General features: G+C 38.6%; 1 protein-coding gene across 1 annotated transcript in view; it reads right to left on the reverse strand.

Annotated features, from left to right (window-relative positions):
* MAN1A2 (mannosidase alpha class 1A member 2) overlaps positions 1-24,305 on the reverse strand; it is a 133,337-nt gene that overhangs the window by 103,038 nt on the left and 5,994 nt on the right. The window contains exon 2 of the mRNA XM_005420589.2: positions 766-1,021. Coding sequence (XP_005420646.1) covers positions 766-1,021 — 256 coding nt within the window. The remainder of the gene's footprint in view (positions 1-765; positions 1,022-24,305) is intronic.

The following is a 24,305-nucleotide window of genomic DNA, read 5'->3' on the forward strand; positions in this document are numbered from 1 at the left end:
GGCAGGAAAGAAAAAGAATAATGGAGGCTGCACAATGTTTTTGCCATACTAGTTAGAAGATCAGACTCAAAGAAATGTCTGGCAATAGTAATAGAAAATTGGCATTGCCAGGACAAAAGGGGCAATGAATCTTACAGCCAACCAGTAGTGGAGAGGATACGACCACAAACAGCAATTCCCGTAGTGTAAGTTGCCACAGAACCAAAAGCCTAAGCAAAGATCTTAGTTTGTCTCATTTACCTGTAACACATTCAATCCATTTAAATTTACTGAATTCTTAAAACCCATTTAAAATGCATTTTGAAAAGTATGCGACAATTTGGTAATTTTCAAATATTAGCAGCAGGTCTTCTTTTTCCTTATCTTTTCAATCTAATGTTTTAGCATCTAAAAATATCCTGTGACACAGTAAGATATCCCATTCTTTGAAAGGAAACTCACAAAGTCATGCCCTACTTTAAAGATGCCCTTGTTACTCTTCCATGTGTTAATGAAAAAATCACTTTGAATCCATATCACTAAGCTGAAGAAATTCCTCAAAATAATTTTTAAGTTGTTATCCAGTGAAATATTAATACTCCAACACCATACAATAATGCTGATGCTCATTACTGCTTGTCTACTTTTAGTTTACTACATGATTTGCAGATCGGTTTTTCTTTCTTAACATAAATCACAGCAACTAAATGCCATATAAATAACTGCTGTCAGACACAAGAACAGGTAGGACCACATCATCATCACCACCACCATCATCATCTTTACCTCTTTAATTTTGTTCCTCCTCTCTCGGATATCCGGGTCTGCTGGTTCTCCGCTGTTTATCCCTATCAGGTTTGGTAAAGGAACTGGGGGCAGTGGCTTGCTGTCTTTCTTTTTCAATTCTTGCACTACTTTGTTCTTTTCTGTTTGAATCTCAGCTTGAATCTCATCCCGTGATTTCTTCAATTTCTCCTTAGCCTCTTCCAGAGCCTTTTCATGATCTGCTCGGATCTTATTTCTCAGACGTTCCTCTTCTTCTCTAGAGACACAAATGCTAGTCAGAATCTCATTACTAAAAAAAAATGGTTACAAAGAAACTGCTGCTTAAACACATCCTGACCTAGTTTTCTCTAAGCAATTCTAATGATTTAGACAAGTTTATTAATTTATTTTAGTACACAATCCTACACTATTTTTGCCGAGAACCCCGAAAGAACACCTACACATCCACAACACTATTGTAGAAAAATTTATCATAGAAATTTTTTAGATTGTCTTAGCACCTTTGCTCGTCCACTCAAGAATTTAGAAAGTTATACTTCAACTACAGGATGTGTGCAGAGGCACATCTAGCAACAATTCAATAATATTTTTTTAAGAAATCAGAAGGGCTCTTCTTCACTTTCTCTACAATAAATAAATCGTACACAACTTGACAAGATTGGAAGTAACCACTACAAAAAAAAACCCCACAACCACTTTGTTTATTAACAACCCCCACCACAGCATGTTTTCCCTTCAATTCACAATTCATTGTTCCAATCAGTAAAGTCCTTAAACCATCAGTCCTAAAAGCAGAATTAATTAAAATGCCATTTAGGCGCATAAGAGCTTTTAGTAAAACATGATTTTGAAATTCACTTTCAACAAGACCAACATCATCTTGATTTTAAGCATTATCTTAAATAATAAGTGATCTTTAATGATCAGTCAAGGTTTTAAGATTTGCACATAAAATGAAGAGTTCTAAAGCTTGGCTTAGAGAAGTTATTCTAACAACAGACAAAAATGGCCTATTCCAGTCCTAAAATATTTTAAGGCATCAGAAAGACACACATCAGACTCTTAATATAGCACCACCTTTACAAGCTTCTTTAAAAAACAGAGTTGCTCAATGACTAATGTAAGCCAAAAAAAGTTGTAGGCATTTTAAAACAAGCATTAGGTAAAAAAAATGCACTGTTACACAAAGAGTACTTTATTAGCTCTTACATTTTTCCAAAGTGCTATTAGGTTTGCATTTAAAATAAATTATAGCAGCATTATTACCTTCAATATATCAGTACTAGGAATACAAAGCAACATTTTAATAGATGCACTGATAGAAACGCTTTCAAACTGAAGTTCTTCAGCCACTTTTCTCAATATGATTCACACCACATCCATATCTCTTCCAAACAATAAAAAAACAAAAGACTGAGCTCCTCAATTTGACTGTGAAATCCAAGATCATTAATACTGTCTAACAGTATCAGTGCCCCTCTCCCTTAACTGAGAAGCAAAGAAAAAACTTCCAAAGCAGCAAAACACTATTCTAAAAAGAGAAAACAAGTAATACCATTTAGGACTTTTACTTCTACTGTGACCTACTTATATGAGAAAAAAACTTCCTTGTATTCCTGCAAAAGCTACTCACACTCTGTCGTGGCAGCAATATCATGCTCAAATAGCAATAGCAAAAACAGAAAAAAATTCTACCACTTGGAGGATCTGAAGCTCTGGAAAGCTTTTCCAAGGCTAGCAGAGGGCTCTGCATAAGATTCAACGAGAGAGAATGAGAATGAGGTCACCAGAACAAGACATCATTCCCACAGTCATGTTCTCCCCGAGAGAGAGTAAAGGAGCCAAAGAGGTGCTTGAAAGAGAATGAGAAATCTGAAATGTTACTGAACAGTTAAGAGTCAAAACACTTCAGTGTGGGAATAATGTATTTTGCAGGTACATTTCCCATATTCAAAATTCGGTATCTTTAGGCAAGTGACAGTATTTATTCTCTGACTAATTTCACTAATATTTTGCTGATAGGTATTGAAATTCTTTTTGCAAAGGATTAACCATCATTGAAATAACTGCATTTTTATGAGGAAAAAGGTAACAGTGTATCTCAGACCTTAATAAAAAGCTGGTCAAGGTATATTTACATTAACCTAATTGCTTTATTGATAAATAGAAATATGTTTGGGAAAACACATGGTTAACTTGGAAGTGCCGAAATACAATCCCCCTGTGTGAAAAAGAATTATGAAGTTTGAGTAGTTACAGTGAGTCTGATTCACTGAAATGAGTCACTGCCAATGTACTTTGTGCACCTTAACTTTGCACCATCAATATCAAGTGCCAGGAAGATTTTGCTTTTACCTTTTTTTTAAGTTTTCAGTTCCAGGTGCCGCATGCAACAATCATAATACAAGCTCCATCACTCTACAAACTTCATCTGTTTCTAGATTCAAAGTGCATGAAACAGCCATAAATTGGAAAGCAAGTTTTGAACTCGCATCTGTCTACACTGCAGGAACCACTCTATAAACATACAAAAGCTGTTCATTTCTAGAGCACAAGAATCCAATTAAAACCATTAAGAAAGTTTGAATGGCACAGTCTGCTTTCCTTCAGTCACTCAGAAGAAAATAAACAGACTCAATAGAGATGAAAAATCCCAATGCTAGCTTTATGATCAGCTCAAAGCCTCTCTTCCAGGAAGTGACATTTTGAGATAAACAAACAGTAAGATGAACAGAAAGGTCAACAGGTATTTGAGGGAGTTTACAGAAGATAGCACAAGAGCTTCTTCTGCAGACACATATTCTCTGTGCAATTACCAATGATGGACAGCATGAGCTACACAACACCTCATATCCTACATGCCAGCTGAAGACATATTTTTAAATGTATTCAAGTATAAGACCCTGATAGAAGAAAAATCACATCCCTAAATATAATACCACACTTCTTCTGAGCTCTTAAGCAACAAGAATTCAGTGAAAATACAGAATAAAGTTAAGAGAATGAGAAGACTGATTATGTGTGAGCAGCTGACACCCCCTCAAGTCACCAAGCTTCCTGGCCAGCAGAGGAAGGCGTAAGCAACAATGTAATACGTGCAGAGAGCACTATATTAAAACACTCAGAGACCTCAGAAGGATCAATCTAAAAATATAAGATTGGAGAGAATCCCAGCATAAACACGTATACCAAAACCTGTCAAACTGTTTCCGTATCCCACCCCCGCTTCCAAGCAACATAAGTAAACCCTTAGAATTTAAAGTATTTTGAGTAAATCTTCAAAACCTTATCTAAGAGAAAGCTACTTACTTCTAGTCATCCCTGAAGCTTATTCAAGAGTCTCAAGAGATGTTCAAGTACCATGAAACTACAGCAGTAGCTACTTTAAAACAACCAATGTTATTAAAATAACCTGTGATTAGACTGTTTTTGCCAAGAAGAACCATAAATAGATCTAATAATTAGAATCTGAAACTAGAAACAGGTGCAAGTTCTTTAAACAATTACTGCCATGAGCTATTGCAGCTGCCTGTGCAGGAACACTGTATGCTCTCAAAGTGTCCACAAGCTGCCTAAATATCATTCAGAGAAGACCACAAATTATAATGCTTGACACCCAAATCACCAACTGGAACTTAATGCGCTTTAATTATGCACACAGTAGCGAGCCTTCTGAACAGCTCCCAAGCCTCACTTGTCAAGACAATGACTTTTAACAAAAGTCTTTCCTATCTGCTGTGACACAACAGGCTCTTTAGAAAGCAAACTGAAAAAAACCCTCTAAAAATTTGTTCAAATTTCTTTGTGAGATTCAAGATTTTAAAAAGAGAAAAGAAAATTAGAACAGAGTCAAGAAAAGCAAGCAGGCCACCAGCAACTGTTCTTGCCACTAAAAAGTAGGCCACTGGCTTACTATACAGAAAGAACACACAGTTTAACATCATTTGGATTTTCAGCAGATGGATAGACAACTGTCAGAGGACACAAATATTTGCGTAAGCCTATCATTCATAAATAACCTCCTGTGTGGAAATTGTGAACTTTTACCTTTTGGCCACACTTGATCTTTAACCAGAGGCTACTTTCAGAGACAATGAAACAAAAAAAAGTGGGCACTAATTAAAACAAAAAAGTTTGAGAATCCGCATGTAAGAAGCATTTCACACACTAACTGCAAGACTTTACTTCAGTCTTTCAGCATATACAGTTTATAATATTCCCACATATCACAACTCCACTACCTTCTCCCAGTATATGGTGAATATACATTCATGGCATACATGAGGCATGGACATACATATACTGTCCCTCACATGACTGGAGTCTGAAAGAGGAAGAACTGGAAGAACAGAGCAGTTGTGCTGTGTTTTGTTCTTGCTGGATCACCCTTCCTGTACAGATGGCTGTATTACTATCAAGCACGTGCAGAAAAAGAAGCCTGATTATTTTTTCTAATATTTGGTTTTCATCATGATCATCCTGCAAAAGTGACCACTTTCTCCCAATTTGCCGGGCTGCTCTGAGACATTAGAGGTAGGTTAATGAAGGAGTGCCAGAGCTGTATGTGCCTGTGGATGAAGAGGGAAGCTCCACCATTAACAGGGAGGCTGTTACTTAGCAAGAGTTTTCTCTTTCAAGGCAAGTCAAGGTTGTATTTATTAGACTGAATTTCTTTTCTTCAGGTAATGAACAGAGTCAGAGATCACCGGTTAGAAAGGAATATTTTTATTAGAAAATAAATGAATCCTACAGGCATGGAGGTAACTTTGGTGCATAAAAAATGCTGTCAAAGTATTGGTTATAAAGATTTTCCAAACAGACTAAGAAGAATCTTATTCATGCTTTCAACAGAATGTTTCATCCTCAAAACACTGTTTCTAAATACATTTTCACCTTTGTTTAAAACAACCTTGCAGATGGACACAGCCTAAAACTCTAGCACAGGCAGAGTAAATAGATGATAACTTGGTAGGAAAAAGTTTTTGTTATTTAAAAAAAACTACTAAGTCAAACTGTCCTTTGTCAATGTTCTAAACTACTTTAAGAACATTATGCTTTTTTAGTTATCTGCAAGCATCCTACCTGCTCACTGTTTTACTTAAAACACCAATACCTACATGTGCTATATACACACACTATACAGTTACTTGTGCATCTGTGTGGTGGCCTGGGAATGAAATGCTGAAATGGAGAATATTCCCCATTTCAACCCTTCTTCCCCAAGGGAGTTAATAACAGTTCATTATGACATCAGAACATATCTAATACACTTTGAAAAACTACTGATGAACAACTTTTCCATATACAGAAAACCCCTGGAAAGGAATCTGGGATTCCTGGTCAATGGTAAGTTGAATCTGAGTCAGCAGTGCCCTGGCAGCCAGGAGGGCCAACATTGCATCAGGCATAGCATCACCAGCAGGGCAAGAGAGGGGATTGTCCCACTCTGCTCTGCACTGCGGCAGCCTCACCTCGAGTGCTGGGCGCAGTTTTGGGTGCTACAAAAAGACATTGAGTTATTAGAGAGTGTGCAAAGGAGAGCCATCCTCTGATGGTGAACAGTCTGGACAGGAAGCCTTGTGAGGAGCAGCTGAGGTCACTTGGTCTGTTCAGCCTGGAGAGGAGGAGACTGAGGAGAGAGCTCATTGCAGGCTGCAACCTCCTCATAAGGGGAAGAGGAGGGGCAGGCACTGATCTCTTCTCTGTGGTGACCAGTGACAGGACCTGAGGAAATGGCCTGAAGCTGTGTCAGGGGAGATTTGGGTTGGACATTAGAAAAGGTTCTTCACCCACAGGGTGGATGGGTAGTGGAACAGTTACCCAGAGAAGTGGTCACAGAACCAAGCCTGACAGAGTTCAAGGAGCGTTCGGACAACACTCTTGGGCACATGGTGTCTCTTGAGGTTGTCCCCTCAGTAGCAGGAGTGGACTCGATGATCCTTCTGGGTCCTTTCCAACTCAAGATACTCTCTGATTCTGTGATTTACTGCCCAGAAAATTACCCCAAAAAACAGATGCCTTGAGTGGTTTCTTTTAGACAAAGACGACAGTAAAATCTTTTCCTAGCAAGTGGTTAGATTTGCATATGACATGAGCACTGTTCCTCAAACAGAAGGAAAATGAGACAGAATCCTAATTCAACTCCTATCCCTTTCCATCCAGTTTTAGCTTTTTTTCCTCTTGCTGTGACACTTCCTCTTGACCTCCTTCATCTTCCTACTTCCTACCTTCCTTTACTATTATTTGCACCAACTTAGGCTTCACCAGCTTCCTTCCTTGGTCTTCAATAAGGGCAGGGCCACCACTCTGGATGCCAGTCCTCCTCACTGTAATCATTCAACTCATTTGGACAATGCTAGGGAGAAGAGAATTCACTGACACAGGCACTCTCTTTGAATGCTAAATACTCCCACAAAGTCTACGCAGACCTTCTCCAAATAAAATTTCCTTCCATCCTTCTGCAAGAAATGATGCCCCTAAATTGATCTTGTTTGCAGCCCAAATCTCAGACCAAGAATCTGGGCTTTTAGCCACCTTCATCACTGCCCTCAAGACTTCTCATCTCCATGACGGAAGCTCACAGATCCTGTTTCAGATCTGATCTTGTGTTTAAACCAAAACCTTAGCCCCTGACATTTCTTTGTAGATAGCTGGGTGTCACCTTCAAGGCAAATAAACTAACTTAACTTTTAATCTTCCTTCCTTATCTTTTGTTTAGCAGTGGAAACTTTGCCATTGTCCAGATTGCCAGTGTCTGGGCATTCTTCCCATTTTCTAGAACCTGACTACAGCTAATTTATCTGCTTAGTTGCCAAGTCTTTTAAATTCAGTCTTTCTTAACCCATACCATTAGAAGCCCTCAGAATTTGACTGGGCTCCTTTCACCCAGCAATTCCACCAGGAAGACAAGCCACTTAACTACTGACATCCTTAGACCGCCTTCCTGTATTTTTTCCCCTGCAACTGTAATTCATGATATGCATTTTTTTTAGAAACACCCAAAAAATATGTCTATTTCCAGAAATCCAGTAGGTTAAACTCACAGATTTCTATGGTAGTCATCAGAAGCCTTCTGCTTGTTACTCCTTTACTGTCTCTACCTAATTGTTTTCCTTTGTCCTCTAATTTAGGTATGGGCCTTGGAAACAGCTCTAGAATGAGGACAAGCAAAATCCTGGGGGAAATATATTTAGAGAGAATTTCAAAAACAGAGATTGAATGGGCACACAGAACTTGCAGAAGGGAGTGCAGAGTTGAGGCACATCCCCTATGCATGAAGTCCTCTACAAAATGAAACAACACTGAATATTCCTTGGTATCTTGTATAGTATTTTGGAGCACAGCCAGGACCTTCATGAATCTTCATATGCTAATAATTTATTAATTAAGAACGTTAACATAAAAGACAACTCATGGGGTTTCTTTACAACCATCATTAAAATAACAAAACATACCTTCCAGTTAAGACCAAAATAGTACAGCTAACACTATCAAATGTGGAACATGTATAGCCTTTGAAGGAAGAAGGAAAAAAAGATATGCAGGTAAGGGATCATCCTTTGGGAATTATTTGCTTCCTATGTTATGAATATTTACTTGAACAGAATTGGTAAAACTTATTTTGAGAATCTGTCAAGTGGCGTGACCATTAGCAAGGCATTTGTGTCTCACCTCTCTCTACAGCAGCCATGTAATCTGAAAAAACAACTTAAAAAAGGACAAGGGTGCCAAGCTCAGGAAGCACTGCTGGTACAGTCAGCTCATGTTGTACTAGGGAAGAAAAGTAGTTGTTTTCTACAAACACTCCTACACTTGCACTTACACGAGCAGCCAGGCATTTGTCAACACTAAGAAGGGTCGCTAGAGGCTGTAAACATTTAAAGCTTACATGAAACTTCTTTGTTTTGCAGTTACAGTATCAGCTGAAACAGATTTTCAGAAGAATCAGATCAACTACTTCAGGAAGAAAAATAATACTTTTTAAGACCACAACAGCAAGTAATGCAACATTGACTAGTGGTGAGCAAACAAAATTACACATTTTCAACTAGATGTAAGCAAACTCATTTAGTTTTTACTGTCTTAATGTCATTTGGGTACAAAACCACTTCATTAGAAAAAGCAGTAGTTGCACAAAGTTCAACAATGTGGAGTTTTCAATCACTACAGCTCTATCAAACACATCTCTTTTGTATCTCTTCTGCTCCTCCAGTGTAAAATAGAATACAACCACATTTGCCTCAATGCACTAACACAATCAAAAATAGGCATTATTTCAGATTTCTTGATGATTAAAGGAACTTGAGTTAACATCTGCAACTAATTACTTCCGCGCAGAATATTAAGCGTCTGCAGAACAAGGTCTTAAATCTGGCCCAAGCACTTACAATGCTAATATAGTGGGAAAAATATATGCTTTAGGAATCAATCTTATGCCTATAAAAGGACTCTGAAAATTCTACTAAAAGTTCAGGAAATTTAGGATCTCTTCCTGTTTCCTCAAGCACACTGAATGAGAAGAATGGTGACACCTTGCCCTGTGGAAAACTGTTTTAAATAGCTTCCTGTGTCCTAGCACCATACTGACTGGAGCATCAGATCTTCTTTTCCAACTAGCACCCAAATGAGACAGACTTTATTTTTTAAAAACAATAAATATGAAAGAGCTTTACAAGAATGGGAGAGAAAAATACATATAGACTATGGGAGTAAGAAACAGAAAAAGAAATCCATACTGAACAAGAGAATTGGGTAGGACAAAAAGTTAAGAATTCTCCATTTGGAAATGTTAGGTTTATTTTGATGTGGGTTTCAATCCACCAAAGACCAGTAGGATTATTTTAATGCAGGACTAATTTCAGAAGCCCAATACAATTAACAATGTCAAACCACAGTATTTCCTACTACAAATCACTCTAAGTCACTGGAAACACTGCTGTTACACAAATTAAATTATGTATGTAGCAATGTATTTACATGCTACTCGCTGCAGTCAAGTCTAAGACAGCACAGACCACCACCTTGCATACTGTATTATTTATCAACACTAAGAGCAGTTTCATGAAGGCAGAATAATACATAGCTGGGCCTGTGACACTGAGGAAGTAATGAACTGAGTTCTCATGCAAGACCAATGCATCATCTCTGCTTCCTATTAAAGAAGGAATTTTTATAAATAAGCACATTTACATATAGGACAAGGCAGTCCCACTGATATTGATGGCACAGATCAGATACTGAAGCATATGCTCAAGCAGAATTAAAAGGAGCCAGAGAACTCCCACATACAGCATTAAGCTCTTAAATATTATTTCTAGTCTACTACTATTGCCCAAAACTAAGTTTCCAAGAGGAAAAAAATCCAAATATTTAAACCCATCAACACAAGACACAAAGGAAAATAAGAGTGCATTCTGTAACTTGGCATACATCACAAAAGTTGCTGCAGAGTCTGAAGCTTTACTGCATTTTCCACATCACTCAAAGCTCATCTTTCGCAGAGGTCACCACATTACAATCTTCACAAGCATTACCTATTTTTCTTTATTCCATACAAAACTGAGTATTTGTAAACTCAAGTTTTTCACTATAATAAACAAAGCTGCTTAAATAGAAGATTTTTCAGGGAAAATGTTGCTAACTTAGCTACTCAACATTAAACAGAATCCTAAAATCAGCTAGACTTAGCTAATTTAAATTAAAAACAATAGATTCAAACACCTAAACCCCAAGAATATCATTGGTTTCTGCTACACCTTAATTTTCACCCTTTCAAGCACATGCAGACCCACAAGTTGCATGTGCAACTACTATTCTACATATTTTAATATTCTTGGGAGTGAGAAGTTTTTTGACTTTTCAGAAACATAATTCCTGAATATTTTTTACCTAAGAAAAATGAATCATGGGTTCCATTTTGTACACTACTAGCAACTGTTTTACTGTATACTCTACAGAAGCTTGAATTACATGTTCAGCACTACAGTACTGACTTGCTACTCCTTCACCCTCTGTACCATCCACATTGCCTAAGAGTTGTGCCAAGACAGGATGCTGGGTTCAAAACCTCAGATTTGTACAGCAATTTTGGGAAGATATGGGGCCAAACACAAGAACAAATGACAACAAAGGAACTGCAATCACACATGTGTGTTATACACAGTATCTTGCCTTCCCTCCTTTTCTGCTCTTCCTTGACCCCAGAATTATAAATCCCTCCTTTTACACATGATACTACCAGAGGAAAAGAAAGTTTCTGAAGTCTTGCCAAAAAATCTCCAGGATAGTGGAAAGGACCTAAATAATAGCCTCCAGAAACTGAAGTTCTGAGTAGGAGCTTTAGCCAGTTGAAAAAATTTAGTTTCTGCACATGTTAAAGCAAAGAAATTTTTAGCACATCTATTGATGTGCACATGCCTTTGTTCAGATTGTTCAGCCCAATAAGAGAACAATATTTGTCTGCCTCATAAGCTATGAAGAGTTTTGGAACATTTCACCTGACATACAGAAACAGCAATATATATGAATCTTCAAGCAAAAGAGAAGCAGGATTTTGCCTGTTACCTTCATAAAGTTAGAGCTTGAAAACTTTCATTCAGCAGGTATCAAAAGCTTGCTGCAATCACTGTGTAAGATTATCACAGTAAAAGCTGCATTACTTCCTTGCAATGAGAAGTGCTTAATACAAATGCTTTAAATACTTAATAGAACAGGACAACCTTATTCTCCACATGTGGTAGGACAGATGCTTCTGTGACATTCTACACAGACATTATAAGCTTGTTCTAAAATGAAGGAACAAGAGGGGACATACTTGAAAAGAATTTGTCCAAAAACACCCACACTAAATGTATGATTCCAGGATGAAGAGTAGAAAGAAGAAAAATCCTGGTCTACTGATGTTTTGGATAAAAGACCAAGCAAATCATAACACAGACCAAGAAAACTTTTCAAGCAACATAGTTAACAAGCCAACACCTCTATCAGCTCGCCTTTTTTTTTATTTTACTAAGAACAGGGTTTGAAAACTTCGTTTAGTCTCAAATAACAACCAGGAAAAGTTAGACAGCAACTGTGAGCAGCAAAATCTTAATGATTTCTAGAAGCATCAAGTAAGCAGCCTTAAGAACAGAACCTGAGACAACAGAAAATAGGCTGACAAAAAACATTCGTCATATAGAATTGCAGTTACGGATAAGGGTGTGTTTTTGAAGAAAATTAAGAAGCAGCAATCACTGAAAATTATGACAATCATTTAAATATTCTTGTGTTTCAAAACAGAAATCCTGGAGCTTTTTGTCATTAAGAGAATCCACCATTTGAGCTAGTAGCAGGAGGCTGTCATCCTCTATCTATGCACATAACAGAGGAAGAGAAAATACCTTGACAGGGTTTCACACAGCTCACAGCAAAAAAATAAGAGACTCCAGTTACAGATGCATTTTATATTTAAGCTGATTAATACCTAGCTACTGACAAGCGAAATGTCCCAACAGCAATACAGCAAGGATCTGCTGGAAACTGAGGACTACTGGATAAAAACATGGTGAGATAAATGATAACTGGACAAATGAAACGGCACCGAAAGCACAGAACTCCAGTGCACGCACAAGCCTTGGCAGGTTAAGCTTTGGGAAGCTCTTCTCTGACAAACAGAGTGGACTGGCATTGTCACAGTCAGTCACCTATGGCTACAAAACTAGCACTTCTGCAGAAACAAGAAATGGCACGTAAGGGTGCTTGGATGTCCATACATGCTGCTGATTTAGTAGGTTAAAGACTGATTGTGTGTGACTGCAGCATTACTAGAATGATCAACTGTAACAGCTGAAATATTGGTTTATGGATAAAGGATATTACAACCCTACATTCCTTATAGTGGTCACCATCTTTGTGCAAATCATTCTTTTCTCAGGGTTTTAGTGGCCCTGTAAAAGCAAGCTCCCTTACTCCTTATGCTGGTACTCAGAGACTGGGCAACAAGCCATTCAGCCAGTGGTGAGCCGAGCCAGCTGAAAAATTATGGATCATCTCAGGCCAAATCAGGTCTCCTAACTGGCCGACTGCCCAAACACTGATGTTGAGGTTAGAATGTAGTCAAGATTAAATGTCTGGGGACACAGCAGAACAGGAAATGAGCTTCAAAGTGTTTAGACCTGCATGTTCAGGGGTGTTAAACTAAAGCCCAAGGTACAAGTAGTGTGTTTTCTGCACACAAATTCACATGGCCATTAACCACTACTATCCATGGCCATTCCCTACTATCACTTCTATCTATTCCATCACTCAGTTTCCTCTCCTCTACTCTACCCCACTGATACTGCTTCTTCCATCAGAAAGAGCCACTCCCTACCATCTTGAATTTTATGCCTTCCTAACTATCAACTTCCACCAAATGTCTCCTCTCCGACCAAGGCCTCTGATTAGTCTCTGGTATCTCACTCAGCCAATGCCTGCCTCTTCTTACACCTGAGACAACAATAATCTTTTTCTACTTAGGGAAAAAAAGGAAGGAAACCAAAAAGCAGTATTTCAGAGTTATCCTACACTTGTCTATTTTGTTCCAAGTGCAGTTTCCATCTCCAGCTTTCAAATAAACTGCTGCTCCTCACCACCACCAAGGTCCTCTGCAAGCTCTGGCTCAATCTCACCCCTCCCCTCCAGGTTCCCATTCCTAATCAGGTACTTCCTTCTCTTTTCCCGCCCCCTATACTTGGAAAATGAGAACTATACTACTGAAGGAATATCCACTTCCTGATATCTGTGTTCAAAAGGGGCATCACAGTAAATAAGATAGCTCCCTCCTTTTACCCTCTGAGTCTCCTTGGTAGCATGATCTCCACGAGTAAGCATCAAAACTCTCACCAACAGAAGAAAAACAGCTGGAGAAAGTTAGCAATTTAAAGCAATAGCCATGATATTAGTATGGTCTTAGTCTGAAAGTTCTTAGTTGTTCAAATACTAAATAAATAGACAGGAAAAAAACATATAAAGTGAAAATGGCCATTACAAAGTAAAAGTAGCAAGTGGCATATAATGCAGACTCAGAGATGGCAAACTTTCAGGTAAGCAGATGGTACCAGGCTTCTCTGCATGGGAAACCCTCTGGCAGGTCCTACAGAGCTCTAAGGAAGTGACTACTCTCACACAGATGTTCTGTCAACTCAAGCTACCACATTTCCATAATGCTATTTTAATCACCCAGCCAAAGCTGCCTTGCACATCCCAGAAGCAACACTGCTTTAAATATCGGATTGGAAATTCACACACATCGCTCAGATTTCTCTTCCTCCTGTACCAATAATTGTTACTGTATGTCTATATGGTAAATTGACACCTGTCTATCAATGTGTTTAAAATCAGAATAGCATTCAACATGCATGGTGCCACAAGCCCTGCACTGAAATGTTGTATGGCAGAGCTCGCAGAGAAGGAGGTGGGGGGACAATCCTGGGATCTCCCATAGGAAAGAGAGACAAGCTCTTTGTTATGGAGTATCAAAACCACTAGGGGTGGGCAGCTCTGTCCAAACGCCTAGAACAATTTCTCCTGACTTGTTCTTCTTGCCACCAGGACACGGTTGTGCACAACCCTCCTGGCTCACACAGCATCAGTGCTACTCAATTAGCCTTGCTGTGGCACAGCAGCAGCACTGGATTTGTCTGAAAGACACAGAGTGTAAGACTGGCAGGATCGCTCCCTTCCTTCTATGTGGCAGCAGCTTAAATTGTACCCCTGCTCTGCAGAAACTGGATAAATTACAGGGCAACAACAGCAACAAAAAAAAAAATTATTTAGTTCAAACTCAGTCTCTGAATATCAATAGTTTCCAGAAGGTATTATGTGACATGTCGTGAGAAAAGCTCTGACAGGACAGGAGCTGCAGGCAATGTTCTGCTGTTAAACACAGTTGTCCTTGTTTCAGGGTGGAAATACATACACACACACACGCATATATAGTACATACACTGTGATTCAAAAGGTTTTCATATAAAATTACACAGGCTGCAGTGTGGATATACTCAACAGTAATGCTGCATTAACTAAAACAGAAATGTAAGTTCTCACATTCAGCACTGCTGGGACTAGTCAGAATGAAAGAACACCAAAGCTTTATACCTCTCCACTTAGCAAATCAGCCAAAACAGTAACTAAAGATAGAGCAACAAAATACCTGGAAATCATGACGTACAGTCTAATCTGCACAGTTTCCACAGAGCAAAACTCTATCTCATTACTCCCAAAGTTTTTTAATCTTGTCAGTAAAGCAGAGGATAAGAGACAACAATATGACAAATTATTTAGCCTTCCAGGTGCTTTTAATAGGTTTCCACATGACAATAATCCCCACTGCTAATAAAATATGCAATTCTGATTCAGGAGACAGATAACTGGATGTTGGCTTTTTTCCTTTTCAAAAAGGCCAGAAAAGCAACACTAGGTTAGCAACTCCCATCCAAAAAAACCTAGCAATGGAAGGCTCAAACTACTCAGTACATCTATAAATATGGAAAAGCAGCTATTTGCATGTCAGATGAGAACACAGTCCTCCGCCACAGAATGACAAAAGGTCAAGGGGGAAAGGAGTCTCTGGAGGTCCTCTGATCCAACCCCACTGCTCAAGCAGGGTCACCTAGAGGTGTTTGCCCAGGATCACATCCAGATAGCTTCCAAATATCTTCAAGAATATAGATATTGCCACAAATTATGCAGGAGTTTGCTCATTTGCTCCATTCCATGAGCAAACTGCACAAAATATGAATGATAAGCTTCACTCTGCAAAAGATACCTTCCCAATTGAAATGTCTTCTCAACTGAGTAAATAACACTGTTGACAGCCATTTCAGTTAGCAAAATTCAGGATGCAGTCTAAGGAATCACTGACCCATAAACAAGGTAAGGATGGTAGGTAGGATCATGACAGTAACCACCACAGAATGCAAAAAGTACAAGAGAAGAAACAATGATATGTAAACTACTCTTAACACATTACAAATAATTTTGCCAAAGATGACTTGGCATTCTTTGGGAATTGCTGAGCAAATCTTTGTTCACATCTATCTGCAATCAAAATATTGTCAGGACACAAGAAGGGAAACAAAATACAGCAAATGAGCAATGTTTCAGCAGTATGTACATTTAGAATTACCACATGTGGTTTTCACAAGCCTATCATAATATTAACAGATTAAGCTAATGCAATAAAATGCTGATTTAAAGCTATCAGTGCTATTTCCACTATCAGTGAAATATTTTTAATACTAACATGTTTTACAAGCTATATACAGGCTTTAGATGTATGCAGCAGTAGATGAGCTGGACACAAACTACTCTTGACCAAAACAGAAAACACAAAGTACCACAGCCCAAAACATGAATTTAGAACAATGGGAGAGCTGGGGGTATAAAATGTCTCAACGATTTGATCTTTGAATTGTGTTCAACAACAGAATCTCAGGTTTTTCAGAGAGCTTTAGAAACAGTACATAATACACAGTGTTTTTTTCCCCTGTTCATTTGCAGAATAAAATAACATATGCATCCAGCATGTAAAGTCTAATTTCTTCTTCCTCTACCACCACCACATACAACTTCCTGAACTCCCAACAACAAAGTGCAGTTCATGGATAGCTGTAGTTACAGGTCTGATTCCTTCAAGATTAAATTAAAATCTGTTCCATTACTTAAAATTATTATGGCAACTTTCTTACCTCATTCATGAAAAACAGTTCATTTCACTAACAAATACATCCATGCTATAACAGCACATAATTAAGAAAGAGATTACTCAAGCAGGATAACACTGTCAATTTGACTAATGCAAGTTTTGGAAATGGAAAAAGACCCACAACCCTTTCCTTCACTTCACTGGCTGTAGGCAACAGTCATGTTTATTTTGAGTTCAGATCTAATAGCTTCAAATACACTGGTCCAGAGTAAACGAGCACGCAGTCCCAAGATCACCAAACCAATAATTGTACTCTTTTACTACCCAAAAAATCCAGTGTGAGCTTGGGCTGAGCTCCCCCAAAAATAAACTGGTACCTTATAAGAGGATTCTCTCATCACTGTAAGCCACAAAAGCTAAGAAAAAGAGCGTAACTGATGAGACACTAACTTAATTCAAGAGAAAAATATTGACTAAAAGAGGCATAAAACCTGAGAAAAGAAGTGGAGCTGGAACATGTTGACTCTGCAAGATCAAGAATCAATCCACTCCAAGATCAAAGGAGGCTGGTATTTTCCTACCTTATACCTTCCAGGCCAGCAGGGACTCCTTGAGCTGGTAAGCACATTAATCCACAGTAAATTGCCTAACTGGCTAGGCTCTCTGCATGAGCCAGTAAATAATTGCTGTGTGTCTCCTGCTTGAAGAGCCTCTGTGCATGGTAGAAGATGCCGAACACTCAGCCATGGCAATTTTAAAGACAGACTCTATTTCTCAAGACTAATGGTCTGGCAAAAGGTCGTGTCCTTGCAGCCAATGTCCTGCATGGAAGGTAATATTAGCTGGAAGTTCTTTCCAATCCTAAAGACACTGCAAAATTAAGTACTCGGACTAGGAATTGAAAGTTTTATTCCATCTCCAATAAATATTATGTCACCATCAGTCACCATTTTGGATTCCAGAAAGAAGGTATGGGGCAAAATAAATAACACAAAAATTGATATTTAAGACTGATGTCAAAGCCTAATGTAACTTCCTTTCTTGAGGATTTCTTTAGTTTTATGAGACTTTTACTCATTTTTTCTTTTCAGAGGTTAAAGTTTAGTCATTATCAACAGGTTAAAAGAAGCAGCATTACCCATCCATCACCATAACACATTTCAGGACCACACCAAGCCTTGGTAGGAAGAAGGCTGGGGCAAAGGTTGTGATGTGAAAAACAGCATAGCTGTCCTGGTTTAGGGCAAATTTAGGGAGTAAACCTCCAAAGGGGTCCCTCTAGAAAGCAAATTCAAGTGGCCCCTCCCTCACCCAGTTCGGGAGACAAAAATTTCCTTTGAGAAAAGTGGAAAAAAACCCATTTCTTTAACAAGTACTCAAAACATGGAAAAATGAATAATATTAAACAATGGAACTTCTCGTTATTCTGAAGAGATGGCAAAAACAGAAAGTCCTTTTTGTGGGGTGTGGCTCAGCTTGCTCAGTCTCTTATCTGTCCCTCTGGTGCTGGAAAATGCCGTGTCCCAGGCCCCGGTGGGCTACAGCCATGAGCTCCCAGTGTTTTTCTGGGGTTTTGGTCCAAAGCAAGGCTCATCACTTCCAAGAAAAAGAAAAGCCACGGTCTGGGGAATTCCTCTGCCTCAGCTAGCAAAAAAACTAACTAAAAGCAAAGGAGAGCCCTCTCCCGCTGTCTGTGCTGCAGACAATACCGTCCGTGAGAGAGCAGGCTGAAGCTCTTATCCCTATGTTTTTGAATACAGCCACCTCAGACATTCCACTGCTTGTTCTCTCCTCCTTCACTCTCAGATCTAGTTTAAAGGTGCAAAACTTATTTCTGGGCTAAACAGATGAATGGGGATACAATTCAGCATCACAAAGTCACCCCAGGACACTGGTATAAAGGAATACAAGAAAAATTTCTGGGTTACACTTCAATCCAACTCTTCCTATCCTTTCCTCCATTCCCAGCTTTTCCATGTCTAGAGAGCATAGAAGATGATGATGCTGTTTTAGAAGTTCTGGACTAGAGAGCCACTGCATAGCCCTTGCCACTTCACTGCCCTGTTTTATTTCAACTGTTGAGCACTGAACTGAAAGCAGTAGGGTCAAATTGCTAAAAATAAGTGAACAATTCTACAAAAAGGAAAGGTAGAGCAGAAACTGAAAATAAAATACAAAACCAAAAACCATCTGCCACAAATGTGCTTGAACAGTTTGATGTAAATATAAGAGTTTCTAAATCTCAAAAGACATTCTATTTTAAGCATTACTGAATACACTTTAAAGCTAGAAAGAGCAAGGTTATCGCTAATGGAGTTTAAGGCAATTTTTTCAAGACAGCTTGGAAGAACTCTACTTACAGTCTGTACAGGCTCCAGGAATTTTTTCTTCTTAAAAGAATTCAGATATAGAAAAATGAATTTGTTAGGTATCATATTTAAGGAGTACTTAATTTTTTTATGCTTCCATATATTTTCTAGTTACTAAAACACTAGGCAATTTTCCTAAAAATTCCACACTATGAATACATGAAGGTTCAAAACAAATTTGCTAGAGAACCAAAGAACAACAAGTAATTACGACTGACTCAGAAGTTACACACTCTGCTTTGGAGTTTAGGCTAGTTGCTAGTTGGTTAATTTGTTACTGTACAAAAGGAAGTTCCATAGATGTTTCCTTGGATTTTTTTTTCTTTTAAACTTAAAAGGTTCTTTAAATTTTCCCAGGATCATCACCACCACCAAATTCTAGAGACTGAATTTTTTTAACAAAATTAAAGATCTTAATGGAGTAAACCACAATCTTGTGATGGATACTGATCAAGTGGCTTGTGTCAGTATCTGAACCTCCCAGTCCAAGTAGGGGGGGCATTTTCCTTGCACTGCCTCAAGTTTCTCCAGCAAGTGCTCCTGCAGGTTACATTCCCACTTGAAATGTCACATATTTCATTGAGCATAATGATTCAGGCATTTTGCCAAATTGACACGAATATGTCAAGCCTCATTTTTCTTTGTAATAGCAGTAGATTGGATGATCTAGTCCCACTGTAGTGTGATGGCCAGATGCTATTCCGAGAAAATTATGTCTGAAGAGGGGAGACAGGGTGTCAAGCAAACGACAATGCATAACTGCAACAGCAAATCCATCTGAATAAAATTAGTGCTCAAGTGATTTACGGAAATCAAAACAAACATATCAAAAGACCACAGATGTATAAAACCTGGATGAAACTAAGGACCTGGGGTTCACATGGAGTGTTTATAACACAATCACAAAAATTCCATTGTTTCACCAACACACACAAGAACAAAGTCACCATTAGGCTCTTGACTTAATGAGTCAATAAACTGTTCCCACTACCTACTCTGGCCAGCAAGCAGCTGCCAAACACTGCAATGCCAACATGGGGCTAAGTAAAGGCTAGTCAGAAAGAACAACAAAAAAACACTGGTGGAAGAGAACCTGGAATCTTTTTCACATTAAGGAATACCAAGAATGATGAAGTGATGGCAGGGTTTATCATTTGGCTTTGGGTAGGTATTTGAGGGGATTTTGGTCTTATTTTCACAAAAGAGCTTCCTTTGGTTACCAACACAACTCTGAATCATTTTCTGATCATTGTGTTCAGATAAATACTGAACTAAGTTCATACAGAAGTTATTCATAAAAACTGCCAGTACAGTATCAGTCATCTCCTTAGCCATTGGCTTTGAAGTTTCACATTCAAGTACTGAAATGATGGCAGTGACAACTGATTATCCACCTCACTGGGCAATTTATAGATATTACACACACAGATACCTTGGTATCCTTCCATAGGTATCAGACCCTCAAAATGACAAAGCTCCCAGACATGATACAAAACTAAAAAAATTCTTAGTTATCAGTGTGACAGCTACCAAAGAGCAGTTAAGTTCCCTTCCAGCATCTGGGATTTGAAAAAGTAACTCATTTCACATAAAAACAGGTGTAATGGTGAAGCTCTTTAACTTTTCACCGCACAGATCTGGAGCAATTTAACAAGTGTAACAATTAGCAGATCCAGCTTGACTGTTTTTAAGTATCTAAATCAGAACAGTTCACAGTAACAACCAGTTAAAATCATGTGCAAGACAGTGATAAAACTGAAGTTAAAGTTTTGTTTAATTGCTTGCATTATTTCCCATTTGTTCTGATTTTTTTCTGCTTATTAGAAAATGTCTGTATTACAGACCAATTACAATTTTAATTGTCATAGATTCCACTGTCTGTAGAAGGCAGATTTACTGACAAATTAGAAATCTGAATTTCCATTATACTCCTTATAGCATCAGAACTCCAGAATGCAAACAGCCTCTTACACCTCTGCAATATTTTCTTCTCCAGAACACTATGCATTGCAATTCAGAATTCACTACATGTGTTACTTAATCACTTAGAGAACACTTTCCACTCAAATAGAAGCCAGTGACAACAGAACAGATGCCTTTAGGAAACTAAGGATGTGTGATTACAGTACTGGAAAAACAGACACATGCTTGCATCATCTGCAATTATTAAGTTTAGAATTAAATAGTCATCAGTGTTTTCAAGATAAAACTGATTAAGAGATTTAAAAGGTCACTAGAAACACAGTTCTAAGTCAAGCTACTTCATGCTATCATTTTTCAAGACAAAATACTTTCTTTCTGTGAGGAAAAAAAAGGAGGAGGGAGAAATATTGTATCTTAACCAGGAAAATAACTTCCCTTTTCTCTAAGCATCTTTCCCACTACTGTCATCTCAAACAATCCAAGAGAGTGGCAGGTCTTCTTTCAATTTTTATTTTTAAAGTCCACAGCAAATTTTATTTCATAAAAGTAATGAAAACAAACAGGAAGTCTGTGGTCCAGAAAGTCAGCTCTGGATTATGATTCTCTAAATATACTGCAGAAAGGATGCAAGTATTTTGGAGTAAAAGCAGATCTTCTAACTTGCATCAGGAAAACAGCAAATAGCCCTCCAAATGCAATACATTGGTAAAGACAGCAACACACCCAGAAAAATCTGCTGAGGAAACAGCACACAGTTGTGAGCTATTCTTACTTGCTAACAAACATAAACCAGGAACAGAACCCAGTAGATTCACCACACGTTTGTTGATCCAGCAGGACAATCAAAGCAAGATGTGATTCCCACTGAAGGATTTAAGGGATATACTGCTCCCACAAATGGTAGGTTTTTCTCACCCTTTGTAAGTACATTCAGGTTGATCCAATAAAAAGCAAATTGGATTAGTTTGATTTACCACTGATGGTCACCTGCTCTTAAGTGGCCTGATGGTACACTTCAGCCTTAAAACATGTCAGCAGGTCACAGAGAGATATGACAACAAATTACTGAGAAAATACTTACTCAGCTTGTCGGTGCAAGCTTCAGCTGCCTTGCTGACCTGCAAACAGTGCTAAAACTCAGCTGAGATGAATGTCATCATGCAAATGACTTCCAAATGGGTACTAGCATACAGAAAAAGGTGGAGCAGCTCTTTATGAAGACAGACTGAGAGAACTGGGGTTGATTCAGCCTGGAGTGAGCTGCATGGAGACCTACTACCAGCCTTCCAGTACCAAAGGAGTCCTACAAGAAAGCTGGAAAGGGACTTTTTACAAGGGCATGTAGTGACAGAATACGGGAGAATGGCCTTAAACTGAAACAGGTTTAGATAAGATGTTAGAAAGAAATTCTTTACTGTGAGGGTGATGAGGCACTGGAACGAGTTGTCCAGAAAACCTGTGGATACCCCATCCCTGGAATGTTCAAGGCCAGGCTGTATGGGGCTTTGAGCAATCTGGCCCAGTGGAAGGTGTCCCTGCTATTGGAAGGGGAGTTAAAAATTGATGTTCTTTCAGATACCTTCCAACCCAAACAAAGTTCTGTGAAAACTGACACTTCTGCATGCTGGTGTTAACAGACACAAAGTAATCTCATTGAAGAGCTCTTAGAGCTTTAAATAGCAAGAAAATACTTTCATCACTCCCTTAAAACTGTAATTTTGCTCATGCCATACTGATCAGATTACATAATGTTAAGCCTAGTGAAAACCTCAAACTTGCTCTCTCAAATAGAATCACAGAAAATAACTAGCTGGCCACTGGAAGCTGCAATGGCAGTGCTGCTGCAAGGAGCTGGGGAAGCACTTCCAAAATCCTCTGGTGGGTTAAAAGTTAACTAACAAGTGAGAGAGCACATCAAACACCAACAAAACTGATGCTGAATACAATATGCCAGGTAATCCAGCTCATAGGTGTGCATCATAAGAATATTTAAAAGAACAAATGCAGCAAGACAGAATGACAAATATGATTCAATGTTTGGGCAAATAAATCCTTTGAGAAACAGAACTAACACACCCCTGTATTTCAAACCTGAATGACCTTTAGCCTTCCGCCCCAATGTTTTCTACTACTTCAGTAAACACACCCCGTTGCTACTGCTGTGCCACAAAACCCAGGTTTTCCTTACCACAGCATTCATTTCCAACCACCCTTCTCTAACAATCGGTGAAGAACAGAAGACTCATGCTGTGGTTGGCTCAAAATTACACTTCTGCAGACTGACTAGCAGCAGCAGAAGTATCACAAGCTACTCTTGGGCTCTGTGATCCTTCCTTCAGCACAGCTCCCAATTAAGGTCTTTCCCTCAGCACCAGGACACACAAGATAGAGAAATGTAATTCTAACAGGTCACCCTTTGCTGCTGATTGACTGGGAAAAGGAGGGAATAGAGAACAGCAAAGGATCAGTGAGAGCTACAATGTGTTCACAGTATGTCCACATAAAGTTTGTTGGCTTCCAAGACAAGGCTAAAAAGACCTTTCAAAGCTAGTCTCTAGATAACAAAAGAATATTACAGGTTACTTCTTAACCTCTCTTCTCAGCTTTTATTTTTTTCTTTTTAAATTTTAGAAATGCTAGTGTACCTGGTTAGGTACTCTAAAAAACAAGAGTGGAAGGAATGGAAGTTACCAGGGAAAGTTATCTCCCTTAGTATTTATCATTTAGTATTTGTAGAGCTGAAAAATACTACAGAACCTCCACATCCTTGAGTGAATAGATGAAGTTACATAATTTGTTCTATACCGGGCACTAGATTAGACAACATAAAGACAAAAGGAATCAAAAGCCTACAGATTTTATGAGCAAACATATGACAAGAACTTCGTCACCAAAACTTTTCCCAATCTTCCCCCCCATGAACACATGTATTCACTCTAAATAAAACAGTTACAGGCATACAGGACATTTGGAGCACTCAAAATTTTTATTTCAAGGTTTGAGGTGGCAGGAAAAAGGCATTTATTTTTTCCCTTTCTTGCCTCTTACTGGCTTATTGGCCTGTTGAGCACCCCTCTCCCCACAGTTTACTTGCAACAGAACTCTTAATTCAGTAAAAAAGTGATGATCTAGTTACTGAATTGAGACAGATGACAGCACTCACTTGAGCCTGCTTCTGAAAATGAAGGGAAAAGAACAAATCCCATAAGCTATACCCAAACATGTGTCCCCAAGTTCCTACTCTGTTAGCCTGAATAACTACTGTGGAAAACAGCTGCCCACCCATGAGACCAAACTTTTCTCAACATTGAGAGCTGCAATAATTAAAAGTGAAGGATGGTAGAATAAAAGCACTGACCATGTTTAGAATTTTACAGGCTTCTTAGGGATGGACATAAGAAGAAAGGCATTACAAAATTTGTCCTCTTTGCCCATATTCAGCCTCATTTCAATTGTTATGAAAACATGTACCCATACCACATGTGGCTGTAAAACTAATTATAAGTTTGGTAATATTTGCTGTAAGGAAGAAAAATCCATAATTCAGAACTAGCCCAGGAGGATTGAGATGTTTGTATTTA

This window comes from Geospiza fortis, unplaced genomic scaffold (genome assembly GCF_000277835.1).
Source record: "Geospiza fortis unplaced genomic scaffold, GeoFor_1.0 scaffold1, whole genome shotgun sequence".
In the NCBI taxonomy this organism is placed as follows: domain Eukaryota; kingdom Metazoa; phylum Chordata; class Aves; order Passeriformes; family Thraupidae; genus Geospiza; species Geospiza fortis.